At 56.5% G+C, this 16,604-nt stretch overlaps 1 protein-coding gene across 5 annotated transcripts in view; it reads left to right on the top strand.

The window, feature by feature from the left end:
• Window positions 1-16,333, top strand: part of TWF2 (twinfilin actin binding protein 2) — a 35,597-nt gene extending 19,264 nt beyond the window's left edge. For all 5 annotated transcript variants that reach the window (XM_062008319.1, XM_062008318.1, XM_062008321.1 and 2 more), the window contains 8 exons: window positions 1,846-1,923; window positions 5,751-5,929; window positions 8,100-8,195; window positions 8,885-8,989; window positions 14,000-14,125; window positions 14,215-14,365; window positions 14,766-14,887; window positions 14,993-16,333. In XM_062008319.1, the coding sequence (XP_061864303.1) occupies window positions 1,846-1,923; window positions 5,751-5,929; window positions 8,100-8,195; window positions 8,885-8,989; window positions 14,000-14,125; window positions 14,215-14,365; window positions 14,766-14,887; window positions 14,993-15,160 (1,025 nt within the window). In that variant the 3' untranslated portion in view covers window positions 15,161-16,333. The remainder of the gene's footprint in view (window positions 1-1,845; window positions 1,924-5,750; window positions 5,930-8,099; window positions 8,196-8,884; window positions 8,990-13,999; window positions 14,126-14,214; window positions 14,366-14,765; window positions 14,888-14,992) is intronic.
• Window positions 16,334-16,604: the final 271 nt, after the last annotated feature.

The raw sequence follows: 16,604 nt of genomic DNA, 5'->3' as shown, positions 1-16,604 counted from the left end.
CTTGGGTGGGAATGTTGGGAGCAGGCTGAGCTCCCAGATGATGCTGGGAGAGGGCAAAGGTCTGTTCTGGGAACGGGGAGAGCCACAGGCCTTGGTGCTGGTGGAGGGAGAGCATGATTTGCTCATGCAGACCCTCTGTGTGTCCCCTAAAGTGCCACTGGGGGCTGACGTGCCTTTACTGGGGTGTCTGTGTGCCTGTCCCTGCAGGCCCTGCTGGGTTGGCATCTCTGGGTTGATGTGGGAGTGCTACTGTTGGGCAGCCTGGAGAGCTCTGCCTCATTTCTGCCTCTTTTTCTCAGTGGGAGGAAAAGCCGCTGCAGCCTCTGTTTGCGACTTGCTTTGAGCTGGTGAGGCAGATGCATCTCAGATGAATCACCTAGGGGGCATAGGCAGGAGTTCCTCTGGGGGCTCCCCAGGACATCCCTGTCCACCTCTGAGCCTGCAGCAGCAGCGTTTGTGTGTGGGCACAAATCCACGGCTGCTCTTTCCCCCTCGAGGCTGGACCCAGCCCAGCATCTGCCTCCAAAGGACAGAGGACACTGGGACAGACAGTCACAGAGGACTCCCCCATGTCCCTTGGGCAAGTGATGGGTGATGTTGAGGCTGTTCCACAGTGAAGAGGAGCCTGGGAGGAGACATGATCACTCTTTACAACTAGTTGAAAGGAGGTGGTGGCCAGGTGGGGGTTGGTCTCTTTTTCTCAGTAACGAGTGATAGGACAAGAGGAAATGGGCTCAAGTTTCCCCAGGGGAAGTTTAGACTGGAGCTGAGGCAGAACTCTTTCCCTGAGCTGTCAGCCCCTGTCCCAGGCTGCCCAGGGAGCTGGGGGAGTGCCCAGCACTGGAGCTATTGCAAAACCATGGAGCTGAGGTGCTGAGGGCCATGGGTTAGTGCTGGGCTTGACAGGGTGAGGGGAGGGCTGGGACTTGAGGAGCCTAAAAGTCTTTTCCAGCCAAGATGATTCTGGGATTCTGTGCTGCTGGAGGGCTGTGCCCACCCACTGTGGGGGGGGCTGGTGCTGAATGCTGCAGCCCTTGCCTGCAGGAGATGGCTCATCCAGCCACTGCACCTTTCTGGCTGATGTAGGAACGGGTTTCTTTTCAAAGTGCTTGGACTGTGGGTGCTCTCAGGTTCCAGGGACCTTCCTGCTGTGGCTGCTGCGGTGTGGTGATCCGTAATGGGTGGGCAGCGTGGCAAAGCATGGGGAGCAGGGAGCTGCTGTCAATGACTCTGAGCACGGATCCTGACTTGGACATCAGGAGTGTCTGCCCAAAAGCCCCTCCAGCTCTGGAGCAAAACCCTGGGACCATTGCCTTTCCCTTCCCCAGGGGCTCAGCCTCAAACCCGTGCCACCAGTTCGGAGGAGTGCTGGCCCCTGGCCACCTCGGGAGCAGCATCCCCACCACGGGGTATCACAAGCCCAGCACGTCACAGCCCGTGGGACACCTTCCAGCCACCCCCTTGCACAACACTGCTCTGTAAAGCGAATAAACTTGTCACTTGAGCTCTCCCTGCTTGTACTGGCCAAGCCATCATCTAAATTTGGGTGATTATGTTCACCCAGGCCAAGTATCAAGTTCTCTGGATCACATGTGCTCCCGGCTGCTATTTAAGGGTGACGCCTCGGGGCGCTGCAGCACTTTGCTCCCAGCTGTTTGGCTTTTGTGGTGCTGTTGTTGTTGTTTTATGATCATTTTTTGGGGGGCCACCAGTAGTTTTATTTTTTTTGGTTGATTTTTTTACATTTCTGCCCTGCCAAGCTGCTCCTCTCTGTGGCTGGTCACTGAGCAGCCTCCTGCCTGTGTTGGCTGTTAAATCTGATCACCATGTTTCTGGTTCTTTCAGCCACCACAGAATTAAGGGACTTCTTTGCCAAAGCCCGGAATGGTTCAGTTCGGCTCATCAAGGTCATCATTGAGGATGGTAAGGCCTGCTTTGAAGTGCTTTGATTTATACCACGCTTGGTCTTTGTTTCTTCTCTCTTCCTCTTTGCTGCTGGAAACCCCAAGGCAAATCCCACGGGGGCTCCCTGGCATGTGGCAGCCTGGAGCTGAAATACAAGCCCAAGATTTGGTGCTGGTGAGCAGCCACTGAAGCAGCTCTGTGGGGGAGCAGCAGCTTTGCCAGCAGACCAACCCCGTGGCTGGGTTTGGTGCTGGTTTCTAGGTGGCTTTTCCTGCCTCTGTGGGGGTTTTCTTACGGGAAGCTGTGTGAGAAGCTGCTGTGGGTGTTGTGGGACCTTGGTCAGGGGTGATGTGCAGCATCTTCTTCCTTAGGCCTGACATCCCACTTGGCATCCCATGCCAAGTGAGGAGCTGCTCAGGACAGGGGTGGGCAGGGGGGTGCTGCTCAGTCTGGGGCTCCACACAGAAGCCTGATTTCATTCTGTTGAGGGATGCTGTGCTCTAAAACCCACTGTGGCCCAGCTGCTGCTGTTGTACATGGGGCTGCCCCAGGGTCTGCAGGCTGGCACCAAGCTTTGCCCCACTGAAAGGAGCCTTTGGGTGGCCTCTGGGGCTATCAAATCTGCAAATGAAGCAAAGCACTGATTGAACATCCCAGCGGGAGCCTCGATGGTGTAGGTTTCCATCACCTCAGCCTTTGGCAATTGCATATGAATGACTTGTGTCTCAGGGCAGTGGGATGTTAAGGCCCTGCCAAGGACATCACCACCTCCCAGGGCCACAGTGCAAGTGCTGAGGTGGATGTGGTGGTCAGGAGCCCACGCTGGCTCAGAGGGGCTGTGAAGCCCCGTTTGGAAGAGCAGCACGTCTTAAAAAGTGTCGGCCACATCAACAGGGCCACTGCAAGGCATGTAGGTCTCAGCTTTGTCCTTGGCAAGGCTCTCATGTTGGGATGTGACATCTGTGTTGTTTCTGTGTAGTGTCTTTGACAACCACATTGCTGTCTTGGTGATGCCAGCAAGGGAGACATTTACCATCGATGGAAACCATCTCCCACCATCTCCACTTGGGCTGAAGGGGATATATTTATCTGTCTGATGTGTTTGGTGGCAGCAGCTGCTTCACGGACCAACCTCACTGCTCAGGGCTTTGTGCTTCTCAGTCCGGTTCCCCATCCCTACCAGCTCCTTTCTTCTGGCCTGGACCAGCTCTGCTCAGCAGCTCTGAAGGAGTTTGGGTGTCTGCAGAAGCCTCTGAGATGTGGCAGAGCCTGAGGCTCCCGTGAGGAGGCAGATGGAAGGAGGAATAGGAACATCCCTGCATTGAAAGGCTTGGTCTGTTGGGTCATGGTTATCCCACCAACTTGGCTTGGGGACCCCCAGTCTGCCCTCCTGTGCCACTTGGGACAAACTGATCAGTCTCTCTGGGCCACATTCTGTTCTGTAGCACACAAACTCTGCTTCTCCCCACCAGAGAAGGACCCACAGGCAGTGATGAGTGTCCAGGCAGACAGCACAGTGGGACAGACAGACTCGAGCATGCTGACCCCAGGAGAGATGTGCCCCATGCTTCCTGCCCTGCCTGCACAGGGGATGAGGAAGAAGAGTCTCCAGATCTGCTCAATGGCTTGCAGAGGACATTCTGCCCTGTGGGGTGTGTCAGAGCAGGCAGTGATAAGTGGAAGGAGAGGAAGAAGAAGCAAGGAGCCTTAGAGCAGATGTCTAGGCATCCCCAGGACAGCAGCTATGACTGAGCAACCCTTTGGGAGCTCTTTGAATTGTTGTTGCCTTTGGAGGCTGGCCAGGAGGAGCCAAGGTTGGATGGAGAAGGCATGTGGAGGGGAGCAGATTGTACCCTGAGGCTCAGCAATGCTTTACTGGCACAAGAGCAACTTGTGGTCCGATTCAGTTGTAGGTGATGCTTCACTCCTCGCCATCAGCAGGTTTCTGGGCAGGGCTGGCTTGGTTTCTTTGCACGTAGGTGATGTTGAGCACTGAGCTTTGCAGGCTCCTGGCTCCTGTGCTGTCCCCCACGGAGCTGCAGGCAGGGATGCCATGTAGGGGCATTTTGGAGGAAGGCAGCCTGCCTGCAGCTGAGTGCTGGGGGCACCTCTGGGGCCAAATTTCTCTTTCCTAATCTTCCCAAGGAGGGAAACTCGGCTCTGAACAGGTTGAGCTGAGGTGTAAAGAACCCGATGGTAGGGAGGGGAATAAGCAGAGTGGCAGAAGCAGCTCTTCCAGCCCAGGGAAAAGCTGGAGGCTGCCAGCTCAGGGAAGCATGGTCAGGATCCAGCTTGGGCACAGCCCAGGAATAGCCTGGAGTGATTCAGCACTGATTGCTGTGCCTGAAGCATCTGAGTATTGGCAGATGGAGACACCCATGAGCTGCCAGTGGGTTTGGTCAGGTGACATTCCTTGCAGTCCCTTTCCCAGTCTCTCTCCCAGGTCTTTGTGATGCACAAATCCATTCACAGGGCTTTATGTTTATTTTAGGGATATCTTGAGGGTTTCATGCTTCTGTTTCACAAAACAGGTGGTTTTGCTGAAGGTGAAGTCTTTTCAGCACCCTTTTTGTCTGCTGCTATTGCTCCAGTGCAGAGGCAGCTCTGGGTTCAGTGTGTGCCGGCAGATGCCGTGGTGGGGCAGGCAAGGGCTATGCTGCTGGTGGTGGGAGAATCCTTTGCTTGGATGGAGTGAGAGTAATTCATCACAAATTCTGAATTCTTCAGCTGTTTTCCTTAAAAGCTTTCCTGCCAAGCCTTCAGCTGCTGAGCTGGATGGGTTGTGAGGGAGAGGGCCATGCCTCAGCCAAGGACTCCTCTTGGGTAGCAGGGCCATGGGCAGAGCCAGGCTGATCATCTCCAGGGCCAACTGTCCAAGGCCCAAACTCATTTTGCTTTGACACCTGTGGATTTTCCTGCATCTTGTTCTGAGTCCTGATATCCCCACAGACCTTTCTGAGTCAAAATATGGAATTATGATACAGGCTGTTTTCCAGCAACCTACACCAGTCATCTCCAGTCCCATTGCTTTTCCATCCAGCCATCCCAAAGCTTGGTTTGATCCTCACAGTGGGGGGTTTCATGTTCACAGGATGCCTGCACCAGCATTTACGTGCCAGCTGAGCACTGTCTGGCTTGCAGGGCTCCCAGCCCCACCACTGCTCGTGTAGCAGCTGAAAAAAATACCCTTCAGATACTTGAGATGTTACCACATGTGTGAAGTATGTAGGTCACTTCAGGGGCCGGGGCTCTCTTGGCAGTGTGATCCCCACACCTTGTGGTCCCTGGGACATCCCTGGTCCCCACAGACACGAGCTTTAGGTATTGGCTCCGACTTTGACCCCTATGAGGTTACAGGAAATCTGCTGAGAGCAGTTCTAGCTCATCATCCTGGCTTTTGCTGTGAGACTTTTCTTTTTCTCAGCACCCCAAACCCAGGTGGTTCCTCCTGCCCCTGGTGAGGTATCCTGGTGCCTCTGGAGCTTGTCCAGGTGGGATGGCGAAGCTCTTGCGTTCCCCCGTGAGCCAGGAGGGATGATTGAGGACTACACAGCTTGAGGGAGCAGAGCAGAAGGAAGCTATGGATGGTGACAGTGGTGAGGAGCATGGCAGTAGAGGATATTGTTGACAGGAGACAGAAAACCAGCCCCTCCCCAGCAGCCACAGCCCTGCTGGCATCTCCTGGCAGGGGGCACCTCTGGGCTCATACGCTCCCTTAATTGGTTCTGCAGGACAGCATTGCTGTCAGTGCTGGAGCAGCGAACCCTGAGACAAGCCACCACATGGCGAGGCAAGGTAAGCCTTGCCTTCATCTAACACCGCTTCTTTCCATCCTCTCCTTCCAGAACAGCTCGTGCTGGGAGCCCACAAAGAGCTGTCGCGGCGCTGGGACGCCGACTACGACGCCTTGGTGCTGCCGTTGCTGGAGGAGCAGCAGCCCTGCTACGTGCTGTACCGCCTGGACAGCCAGAACGCACAGGGCTACGAGTGGCTCTTCATCTCCTGGTCCCCCGACAGCTCCCCGGTGAGCAGCGGCCGCAGGGGGCCGGGCCAGCAGCCTGGGGACACAGGCACATGGGGCTGGGGCTCGACCCTCTCTGCAGCTCTGTGTGGGGAGGTGGAGGGAGGTGAGGAGTCCTGCGCCTGGGGAGGAACAGCCCCCAGCACCAGGATAGGCTGGGGGTGAGCTGCTGGAGAGCAGCTCCAGGAGAGGCACCTGGGAGTGCTGCTTGATAACAAACTAACCATGAGCCAGCAATGTGCCCTCATGGGCGAGAAGGCCAGTGGCATCCTGGGGGGCATCAAGAAGAGTGTGGGCAGCAGGTCAAGGGACATTCTTCTCCCCCTCTACTCTGCCCTGGTGAGGCCTCATCTGGAGTCCTGTGTCCAGTTCTGGTCTCTCCAGCTCAAGAGGGACAGGGAACTGCTGGAGAGAGGCCAGTGCAGGGCCACCAAGATGATCAGGGGACTGGGGCATCTCTTCTACGAGGAAAGTCAGTAAGCCCTGGGGCTATTTAGTCTGGAGAAGAGAGGGCTGAGAGGGGACCTTATCAATGCTTATCAGTCCTTAAAGGGTGGGTATCAGGAGGATGGGGCCAGTCTTTTTAATGTAGTGCCCAGTGACAGGACAAGGGGTAACGGGCACAAGCTGGAACACAGGAAATGCCACTTGAGCAGGAGGAGAAACTTCTTTGCTGTTGAGATGAGGGAGCCCTGGCACAGGCTGCCCCAGGGATGGTATGGAGACTCCTCCTCTGGAGGTTTTGAAACCCACCTGGACAAGTTCCTGTGCTCCCTGGTCGAGGGGAACCTGCTTTAGCAAGGGGTTGGACTGGGTGGTCTCTAGAGGTCTCTTCCAACCCCCATCATTCTGTGACTCTGACTAGGGTTTGAAGAGGGCAGCAGTATGGACCACAGGGCCAGGATGAAGATGTCCCACCGTGGCTCTGCCCAAAAGCATCACTGGGAAGAGCTGGTGCTGGCACTGACTCACCTGGCCACGTCCAGCCTGGCCCTGCTCTACTCCAGGGCTGTCACAGAGCAGCTGCTGGCCGAGCTCTGGGCCTGGCTCCAAAATCAGCCTCACAAGGGACCAGACAGGCCAGTTCCTGCAGAGCCATGTGTGTCCAGGCCAGCCTGGACACCTGTGTTACTGCTTAGGGACTCAGAGCATCAGCTTGAAGAGGAGGATGGTTCTGAGGCTGTCAGTGGTGTGGCCTGGAAAACACCACCTCGTTGGGCACATCTCGCTAACGGGCTTCAGTGGGCCTGGGCTTCACTGCCCTGTGGGCAGTGTGTATGTACATACCTACACACTTATACCTATACATTTGTTGCATGGATAATATATATGCTGTCCAGATCTACTGCCACATTAACACATGTGCTTCTTATACACACCCCCTTGTACATATGGTATGTATGTGATGCAGTCTATATGCTGCATAAACTTACTGCCATGTTTATATGTGCACTTACCATTTATAAACATAATCAAATCATTATTAGATGTGATTTTGTGTATTATACCATGCACATATAAAAAAGGCCCACTGAGATGTATCTAAAAACTGTATATTGTGTACACACACACACATGTGTACACACACAGGTACAGTTACCATAACCTCACAGGGGCTTGTAGTGAGGTGGGGTCAGTGTCTTTTCCCAAGTAATGGGCAATAGGACAAGAGGAAATGGGCTCAAGTTTCCCCAGGGGAGGTTTAGGCTGGAGCTGAGGCAGAACTGTTTCCCTGAGAGGGTTGTCAGCCCCTGTGCCAGGCTGCCCAGGGAGATGGGGAGTGCCCAGCCCTGGTAACAAACACTGGATTGCCAAAGAAGAGTGCCCCAAGCAGCCCTTGCCAAAGCTCTTCCCTGTGTTGTGCAGAAGTGCTGAGAGGCACAGGTTGTTTGGGGTGACTCCAGTGGTGTTTGTGCCCCCTCTTAGCTGGGTGCAGGCGAGAGCTGAGGCACTGGAGCTCAGGAGTCGGGAAGTCCAAGTGCCAGCAGTCTGGAAATGGCCCTGAGGGGTTCTTGTGCTCCCCCCTGGAGGTGCTGCAGGTGGAAATGGGCCTGGATGGCTGCTGGGAAGGGCTGGGCTGGTGGGACAGAGGCTGTGAGCATCAGGCACCCCTTGTTCTCCATGGTGCTCGGGGGCTGCTGCTCTCTGACTGCTCACTGCTGTTCCCCGCCAGGTCCGGCTGAAGATGCTGTATGCTGCCACTAGAGCCACTGTGAAGAAGGAGTTTGGTGGAGGGCACATAAAGGATGAGATGTTTGGGACAGTGAAGGTATGGTGGGGGTTCCTGGGCAGCCCTTTGGGCCCAACTCTGAGCTTTGGCAGCCTGCCTGGGCTGGGGGCCACAGCTGGGTAGGACAAGGGGCATTGGTGTTTGATGGGGGGACAGCACGGAGGCCACTGTCACCTTTTTCCTGCCTGTGTGGCTGCAGTCAGTGATGGAGACCATGGAAGAGGTGGGAGGAAGGCTCTGAGGAGAGCCAGAGCTTTACACTGAGAGGGAAAAGAAGTGCCAGGTGGTGGCACTGTCACTCCAGCAGCGCACCGAGTCGTCAGGGTGGCTCGGCGGGTTTCTCCTCTTCAGAGGGAGCTGCACAGCCAGGACCTCGCAGGCAGCAGCTGATAGGAGCCAGGAAGCATCCCCAGTGCTGCCCTCTGCTGCTCCTCGGCCGTGGTTTCTGCCTTTCCCTCTCGCTTTCCTGCTCACGAGGAGCTCTGTTTATCAGCTGGAGCCGTGCTGCTGCCGCCACGGGTGTCTGGGGAAGGATGGGAGGTCTGTACCGGCACAGATGGCCATGGGCACTGTTAGAATCGATTTGCATGGAGGCACCCAAGGATGCTGCTTGGGTTGATCCTCCTGGACAAGAGAGCCTGAGAGCCACTGAGTTGCTGAGACACAGCCTCAAGGCTGGGGCTGCTGCTAACCGCTCCCTGACGCTTCCCCTGTCCCTCTGTTTGCAGGAGGACGTGTCCCTGAGCGGTTACCAAAAGCACGTGTCCTCCTGCTCCGCCCCGGCCCCGCTGACTGCAGCCGAGCAGGAGCTGCAGCAGATCCGCATCAACGAGGTGGGTGTCTCCTGAGAAGGACCCTGAGGCCCTCGGGGCGTGCAGGGATGTGTTTGCAGCATCCACCTACAAGGGATGGCTCATTTTTACTGCACTCTGGTGTCCCTCTGCAGCTTCACCCGCTGCTGCCCTTGCCAAGGTGGACTGAGGTGGTCAGAGTGGTGGTGTAAAAAGGAATTGACAGATGGAGGGTTTTTTCCATTGTTAGGGTATGAGCTCAGGGCTGTTTTGCTCTCTGCAGTTGACAGTCAGAAGATGTTTTGAAGCTGAAAGCAGGCAGCAGTCACTAACCTCTAAGTACTGGGGCAAAAGCCAGAGCTGAGCGTGAAGTTGTCAAGGAGGCAGGAGGAATTCAGGCTTATCTTTGGGCTGCAGCAGCATCCTCTGCCTTACTCTTCCTCTATGGCTATTAACGTGAGGGATGCTGTCCAAAGAAATACAGATCAGAGCCTCAATTTGGAAGCTTACATGCTAGAAAAAAAAGATGTTGAAGTGGCACAATGTGGGACTGGGGGCAGACAAGGCTGTAACGACATTGCCTCCCCACCAGCATCTCGTGGCACTCGTGCCACCCTCCACAGTGCTGTGAAATGCCAAGGCAGGCGAGGGGATGGGCTTGCTGGGAGGGAAGAGCACCTGGAAATAGCATTTTGTTGGGGTGGGAGGATTTCACTTGGATGCTGAGGAGCATCCATCTCATTCCCCTGTGCTTGGGGCTGGTCAGGATGGGGCTGGGAGACCTGAAACCAATCATCTCAATGGCATTAATTCATGGCAAAGACAAGACAGGAGATTCCCACCTGCTAAAGCAGGTCTGGGAGCAGTGGAGTCCAGGGGCATTTGGGAGATGCCACCAGCATCTGTGTGGGTGTCAGTGTGTTCTCCCAGCCTGTAGAGGCCAGGCAGGGTTACTGCAGGGCTTCCAAGGTGGTGCCCACGCTTGGTGAAGAGAGACATGGGTGCTGATGGTGGCTCTGTGGTTTGTTTGGCACCTTTCGAGGTCCGTGCCACTGCCTTGGCTGGCCAGTGCTGCAAGATTCAGTAGCTTTGGGGGTTTTGGGGGGAGACTGTATCTTGCAGGGTCAGGTGCCCAGGTAAGTAGTGCTCATGGTGCTTATTTTCTGGTTGATGTGCTGTGCTCTGCTTCCCACCCTCACCTTCATGAGATGCAGTTCCTGGGTGAAGGTGCTGCTGCTGTTTGGTTTGGTTGGGGGTTGGTTTAAAGGTACAGTGACCCCTGAGCCAGCCTGTGCTGTGGGGAGTGATCACTGGTGTTTAGAGAGGGGAATAGATACATTTTTCCCTGTAGATTTAAAAGTGGGAAGCAGCTGAGCGTGGGGTGTGCTGAAGGGTGTCTGTGTTGGTGTTGGGGCTGTGCTGGGGCTGAGAAGGTGACACAAGGGATGTGGCTTCTTTAAAAGACACCAGTTTATAAGTGTTTTGCTGTGCCCCTGACCTGGAGCTGCTGCTGGTGGGGCAGCTCTGTACTCTCCTTTCCTCTCTGAGATGCTGACCAGGGTTGCAGTATTTACCCTGAAGGTAGCTGCGGTTCCAGGCTGGCAGAAGATCCCTGGGATCCTCTTTGACCTCCAAATGAGTGTGGAGAAGGGGTGGAGGGGAAGGGCAGCAGGAAAGCAGGAGGGAGGATGTGCCAGCTGCGTGGCAGTGACTTCAGGGCTGGTCCAGTAGCCTTTTACACTGAGAGAGGAAGGACTCAGGTTTGCATGTCCCACAGGAGGGTGCCCAGCCTTTGTAAAGCAGGTTTTAGGCATGCATGAGCCAGACCTCCCCTGGCATGAGAACTGCATGGACAGAGGCAAAGTCATGAGTGACCCTTCTTGATAGCTGGGTGGGAGCTTGCAAAAAGTTGCCATTTACTTTCTATATTTCTATTTTAAATAGCTGGAAAATGTGTCACCAGCTTTACTGAGCTGGAAGCTGTCAGCAGCCCGTGGGCTGAGGAATGGCTCTGCATCTGGCGCTGGGCTTCCTTAACAGCCATGAGTGGGAAGTCCTTCTAGAAGCATCACAGGCTCAGAAGCACAAAGGCAGTTTGGGAGCTGAGGGCTGAAGCAGAGGAATGAAGAGGAAGTAAAGGTGGCTGTGCCATGGCAGCGTGTGAGGGGGTGTCACAGTGTTGGCAGGTGGGCAGAGCAGTGGCTTCACCAGAACCACCCTGGCAAAGGTTTCACCCTCACACAGAGAAATACTCTTAGCCAAGATCAGCATCATGCCAGCAATGAGGAAAGAGGGGACAAAAGCTCACCTAAAGAAAAGGAGATAAGCCCCCCACGCCAGCCAAGCCTGCTGCCAGCATGACTGGGGCTGGGGCTGGGATGGCACACGCTCAGCCAGCCCACGCTCGGCTCCGGGCTGTGCCTGCGGGCTGCTTCACTCAGACACTTCCTAATGGCTTCTGGAAAGGGAAGGAGTGCAAAATACAGAGGTATATGGGGGAGCTGATGTTGCTAGGACAGGTTTCCACCTCTTGGGATTTTTTTGACTTCAGTGTGCTTCATGTCACAGCTTGAGGTTGCTTTGACCTGACTATAAACCCTCCAGGCCTCCTCCCATTTATGGCAGAAAGATGAGGGTCTGGAGATGGTGGTGGTAATGTCCTTGTGTTTCTCCTCAGGGTAGGACCAGGTGAGCTCGTGTGCCTCCCCTGGGTCCCTATGCACTTGCCTTGGGGCCCTTGCTGGTGCCACAGCAGAGCTTGTTGGTCAGCTGCACCTCTTGCCCACTCTGCCCAAGACAACCCTTGAGCAATTCCTGCCTGAGAGCTGTGTATTCATACCTTGTTTATCCCCAAGGATGCTTGGCATGGATAGAGGCTGGGGCATTTTTTCCTCCTGAACTTTTAGTATATTTAGTATGTATTTAGTATGCTATAGCATAGAGATGGGCACTGGAGCTGGGGAAGGGTCTGGAGCACAAGACTGATGGGGAGAGACTGAGGGAACTGGAGGTGTTTAGTCTGGAAAAGAGGAGGCTGAGAGGAGACATGAGCACTCTCTACAACTGCCTGACAGGAGGCTGTAGTGAGATGGAGTCAGTCTCTTCTCCCAAGCAACGAGTGACAGGACAAGAGGAAATGGGCTCAAGTTGCACCAGGGGAAATTTAGGTTGGAGCTAAGGCAGAACTTTTTCTCTGAGAGGGTTGTTAAGCATTGAAACAAGCTGCCCAGGGAGGTGGGGGAATCACCATCCCTGGAGATAGTTAAAAGACACATAGATGGGGTTGGACTGGATGATCTCTAGAGGTCCCTTCTAACCTCTACCATTCTATGAGGTGCTGAGGGACATGGGTTAGTGTTGGGCTTGGACTTGATGATCTTAAAGGTCTTTTCCAACCAAAATGATCCTATGATTCCATATGCTGTTTGGCAGAGAATAGCCCAAAATCCATTGCTGTGAGTGCTGGAACTCCTCCAGACTGTGCTGGGGCCAGCCTGGCTGGGGAACCAGCAGCAGATGGGGCCAGGCTCCGTGCAGGAGCACATGGGGCTGGGGCTCTCCCTCCCGCTCCTCCCAGCACTGATGTCTCCCATGTCATTTTTTGCTGCTGCCAGGACCTGCCTTCCCTGGCCTCCAGCAGAGAGATGGTATGCCTCCATCCTCATCCTCCCAGCATGTGTGTGTGTGTCCCACCCCTGCTCGTTTCACACGAGACCCCCCTCTCTGTCCCCACGCGGGGTGCCGTTGATGGTGTGTCTCCTCTCCCCACGCTCGCAGGATTCCTGTTCCCAGGACTCGAGTATCGAGATGGTAGGCTGCTCTGCCCGCTTGTGCCCGGATTTTCCTTCTCCCAGCGTGTTTCTCTGCATGTTCTGCCCCAGGCACCCGGGTCCAGCATCTCCCCAGGGTGTGGGTACTGCACAGGGTTGCCTAATGAAGGGCAGCCTTCTAATGAGAGCCACCTCGGCGCTGCCGAGCTGCCTTTGAGCTGTGAGCTGAAACTCCTGTGTTTCTCTTGGCATGCCTTGATTTTCCTGCCTTTTCTCTATTGGGGGGTGGAAGAGAAGAAGGAGGAGGGGAAAAAAAACCCCAAACAAGCCATACTTCCTTTAGCCAAAATGCCCCAAATGGTTCCCAAAGGAAAGGGACCCACACTCAGTGCAGAGCATCTGGGTTAGTGGTGCTGGACTGTTTCCCTGGGGGTGTTTCTTGAGGTGGGATGAGCTCCTCGCTGTCGGGGTGACACCATCTCCCTGTATTCTGTGGCAGATGGTGGGGGGCTGTTGCTGCTGCCCATCGCTGGTAGAGTACCCTGGCCCCGAGGAGGTATGCTGCACCTGCATGGGTGGGTGGATGGATGGATGGATGGATGGATGGATGGATGGATGGATGGATGGATGGAGGCACCCAGAACAATGTGATGTCTCTGCAGTCTCTTTCTCTTCCCTCTTTGGAGTGGAGTTTGGTCTCCTGGACCAAGGGTTTTGCTTTGGGTATGGGTGGCAGCCTCTGCCTTGTAGGGAAAACATCAGCCAGGATCTTTTTGAGCTGTGGCTCTCCAGTGGCCCAGCTCCAGGGTTGGAGGGAACAGCTGCCCGCTGCAGCTAAACCCACTGAGCAGGGGCTTGCCCTCCCCACTGGCAGGGCCCCGTGCTGCTGAGCGCTGTGATTTCAGGGCCCTCTCCATCAGTGGCAGGTTGTGGTTGGAGATGATCAGATGGACACAGGCCAGCATTGGTCACAGAGTCCCTGCCAGGGACTTGCTGGGAACTGTCAGTTTGGAGGTGGTCTGTGCTGGGAGTGCAGCAGAGGGGTGTGAGGATGCCTGGCTGGGGCTGGGTGATCTCCTGGCGTGGCAGTACGGTGACAGCGTTGTCACCCTGGGCCTGGCTGACTCTTGGAGGTTTAATGCCGCAGTTCCTGTGGGCTGGGTGTCAGGCAGCTCCTTGGCTGAGAAGTTTTCTGTAGTGGCACCGGCCAGTTTTCCTTTCTCTCCCTTCCCCAGCCTTTGCCAGTGTCTGCCCTGACTCTCAGGGTGCTCTCCATCCCCAGGTGAAGACGGAGATCAGCGTGGAGAGCAAGCACCAGACCCTGCAGGGCTTGGCCTTTCCCCTGCAGCTGGATGCCCAGCAAGCCATCCAGGCACTCAAGCAGAAGAAAATCAACTACATCCAGCTGGTAAGTCCCTTGTGCAGCTCCCCCAATCCCCTTGCCTTTTCCTGCCACCTCTCACTCCTGTCTGCTTCCTCATCCCCTCTGTCCATCAGAAGCTGGATCTGGAGCGTGAGACCATCGACCTGGTGCACACGAGCCCCACAGAGATCGCCGACCTGCCCAAGAGGATCCCCCAGGACTCAGCTCGCTACCACTTCTTCCTCTACAAGCACTCGCATGAGGGAGACTACCTGGAGTCTGTTGGTGAGTGCCTGGTATTGGGCCTGCTTAGAGGTGTCAGTCTGTGTCAGTCCCTGCTCCCCTTGGACCCCCGTTTGTGTGGGGAGCAGATGGGGCTGGGGACAGCACAGCCATCGAGTCAGGTCCCTCTTTCCATCCTCCCACGGTGGGTGCTGGCAAGTGCTTTGGTCCCAAAAGCAGGCACACAGTGCTGCAGGGCTCCGGGGTGCTGCTGTGGGGAGCTTGTGCAGCCGCTGCATTGCAGAACTGCCAGAGCCTGGGGGCGCGGGGAGGGGTGGTGGGTGGGATGGCTCACCTGCTGTTACTGGACAGACTGGGACTCTTGGGGCTGCAAAAGCCATGACCAGGGTGGGACGTGGCTTCCTGGTGCTCCCTGGCCACGAGCCCCTCTGTCTTCTCGCAGTCTTTATCTACTCCATGCCCGGGTACAAGTGCAGCATCAAGGAGCGCATGCTCTACTCCAGCTGCAAGAGCCGCTTGCTGGACACCGTGGAGCAGGAGTTCTGCCTGGAGATAGCCAAGAAGGTAAGTGTGAGCCCAGCCTCGGCCCAGCCCCGCTGCTGGCCTCGGGGGCCGGTCGGGTGCCCCCGGGGAGCCGCTGACCCCCGCGCTCGCCGCTCCCGGCCGCAGATCGAGATCGACGACGGGGCGGAGCTGACGGCGGAGTTCCTGTACGAGGAGGTGCACCCCAAGCAGCACGCCTTCAAACAGGCCTTCGCCAAGCCCAAGGGGCCCGTGGGCAAGCGGGGACAGAAGCGGCTCATCAAGGGGCCGGGCGAGAACGGCGAGGACAGTTAGAGGGACAGGACAGCCGCCCCGCGCCCCCGGGGCTCTTTCCCTCCATCCCAGACGATTCTTTTTTCCCCTTCTGTTGGGTTTTTTTTTGTTTCCTCTTTCATTCCTTTTTTTAAACACCAGGATGGTTTGTTGCACCTGAGGGCAGAGCAAGGGGCAGGGGGTTGCGAGGGTTTCTTTTCACCCCGGGGCTGCTGGCGGAGGGTGGGAGCGGCAGGGCTGTGTCCCCCAGCCTCGCTCCCGTCCCCTCCCCGGGGTCACAGCTGCTGCCCTCGGTGTCCCCGTGGTGACTGAAGGACACGCTTGCCTGCGAGCTGCTCTATGCAAAGGGAAAGGGATGGTGTTGGGGGTTCCCGTTTGAAAAGAGAAAATGCTTCTTTCCCCGCTCCCCCAGCTCCCCTGGATTTTGCTTCCCTGTCCTGCTCTGGCCATGCAGCACCCGTGCCCCGGGCCTGGAGTGATCCTGCATCCCCTCAGGGTGCGGGCAGGACCCCTCCTGGCAAGGTGGGCTTTGCTGGCAGGAGTTTGTCCATGGGGGAAACCAGCCAGCAAGAGGTAGAAGAGCCCTCCTGAGTTCTGAGCTCAGCCTGGCCCTGAAGAAAGGTCACTCTGCCTTTGGATGATGTTTGCATCCCTTTTTGAACCCCTCCAATACGGCTTTTGCCCTTGGAGGGAGCTGTTACGGGCCTGACTCAGCCCCATCCCTGTTTAGGATGGGAGCTGGGGGCACCCCGAGCCCTGTTCCTCCCCCACCCCACCCTGCCCCAGCTTCCCTCGTCACCCCTGGGTTTGCTGCCAGCTCTCTGCTCGGGGGCAGCCCCGTGTCTTACAAACCACGTGGGCTACCCCAAGTGCTGGTGCGGGGAAGCATGACAGCCCCTGCGTGCCCCCCTGGGGCCACCCCCAGCCCCTCAGGGCCAGTGTGGGCTCCAAGGGCTCCCTGGGGCTCTGGGGGAGAGCACCCTGCTGCTGGGCACCAGCCGGGGCTCGAGAGCCACCCGCCTCCCGGGACGAGCGGAAGGGGGTCGGTGCCACCCACCCTCGGCTTTGCCGTGGTGGCACAGGGGCCAGCGCTGCCCTGACCATGCTGGAGGGAGCCAGGGGGTTGAAGCTGGGGGAGCAGAGCACACTGTACTGAACGCTGTATTTTCTAAGGAATAAAGTATTTTTAAAACAGTCTGATGCTCTTTGGAGGTCCCCTGAGCTCCCCAGGGCTGGCCGTGCAGCAGCCCCTGGCACCAGAGCTGCAAAGCAGAGGCTGGGACAAGGCTAGCCCAGAGCCAGCAACCCTGGCTGCAGCTGCATATGGCCCTCTCCAACCCCAAGGACATTTACACCTTAATCCTGGGGTCTGGGACAACCCTTTAATGCCTGGCAGAGGGGTTACCACTGGCCTCCTCCAGTGATGCCCAGAGAGGGAGCATCTCTGCTCAGCTCAGCTTTCCTG

This window comes from Colius striatus, chromosome 15 (genome assembly GCF_028858725.1).
Source record: "Colius striatus isolate bColStr4 chromosome 15, bColStr4.1.hap1, whole genome shotgun sequence".
In the NCBI taxonomy this organism is placed as follows: domain Eukaryota; kingdom Metazoa; phylum Chordata; class Aves; order Coliiformes; family Coliidae; genus Colius; species Colius striatus.
Note: the sequence above shows the minus strand (reverse complement) of the source record. Positions and strands in the feature narration are given on the sequence as shown.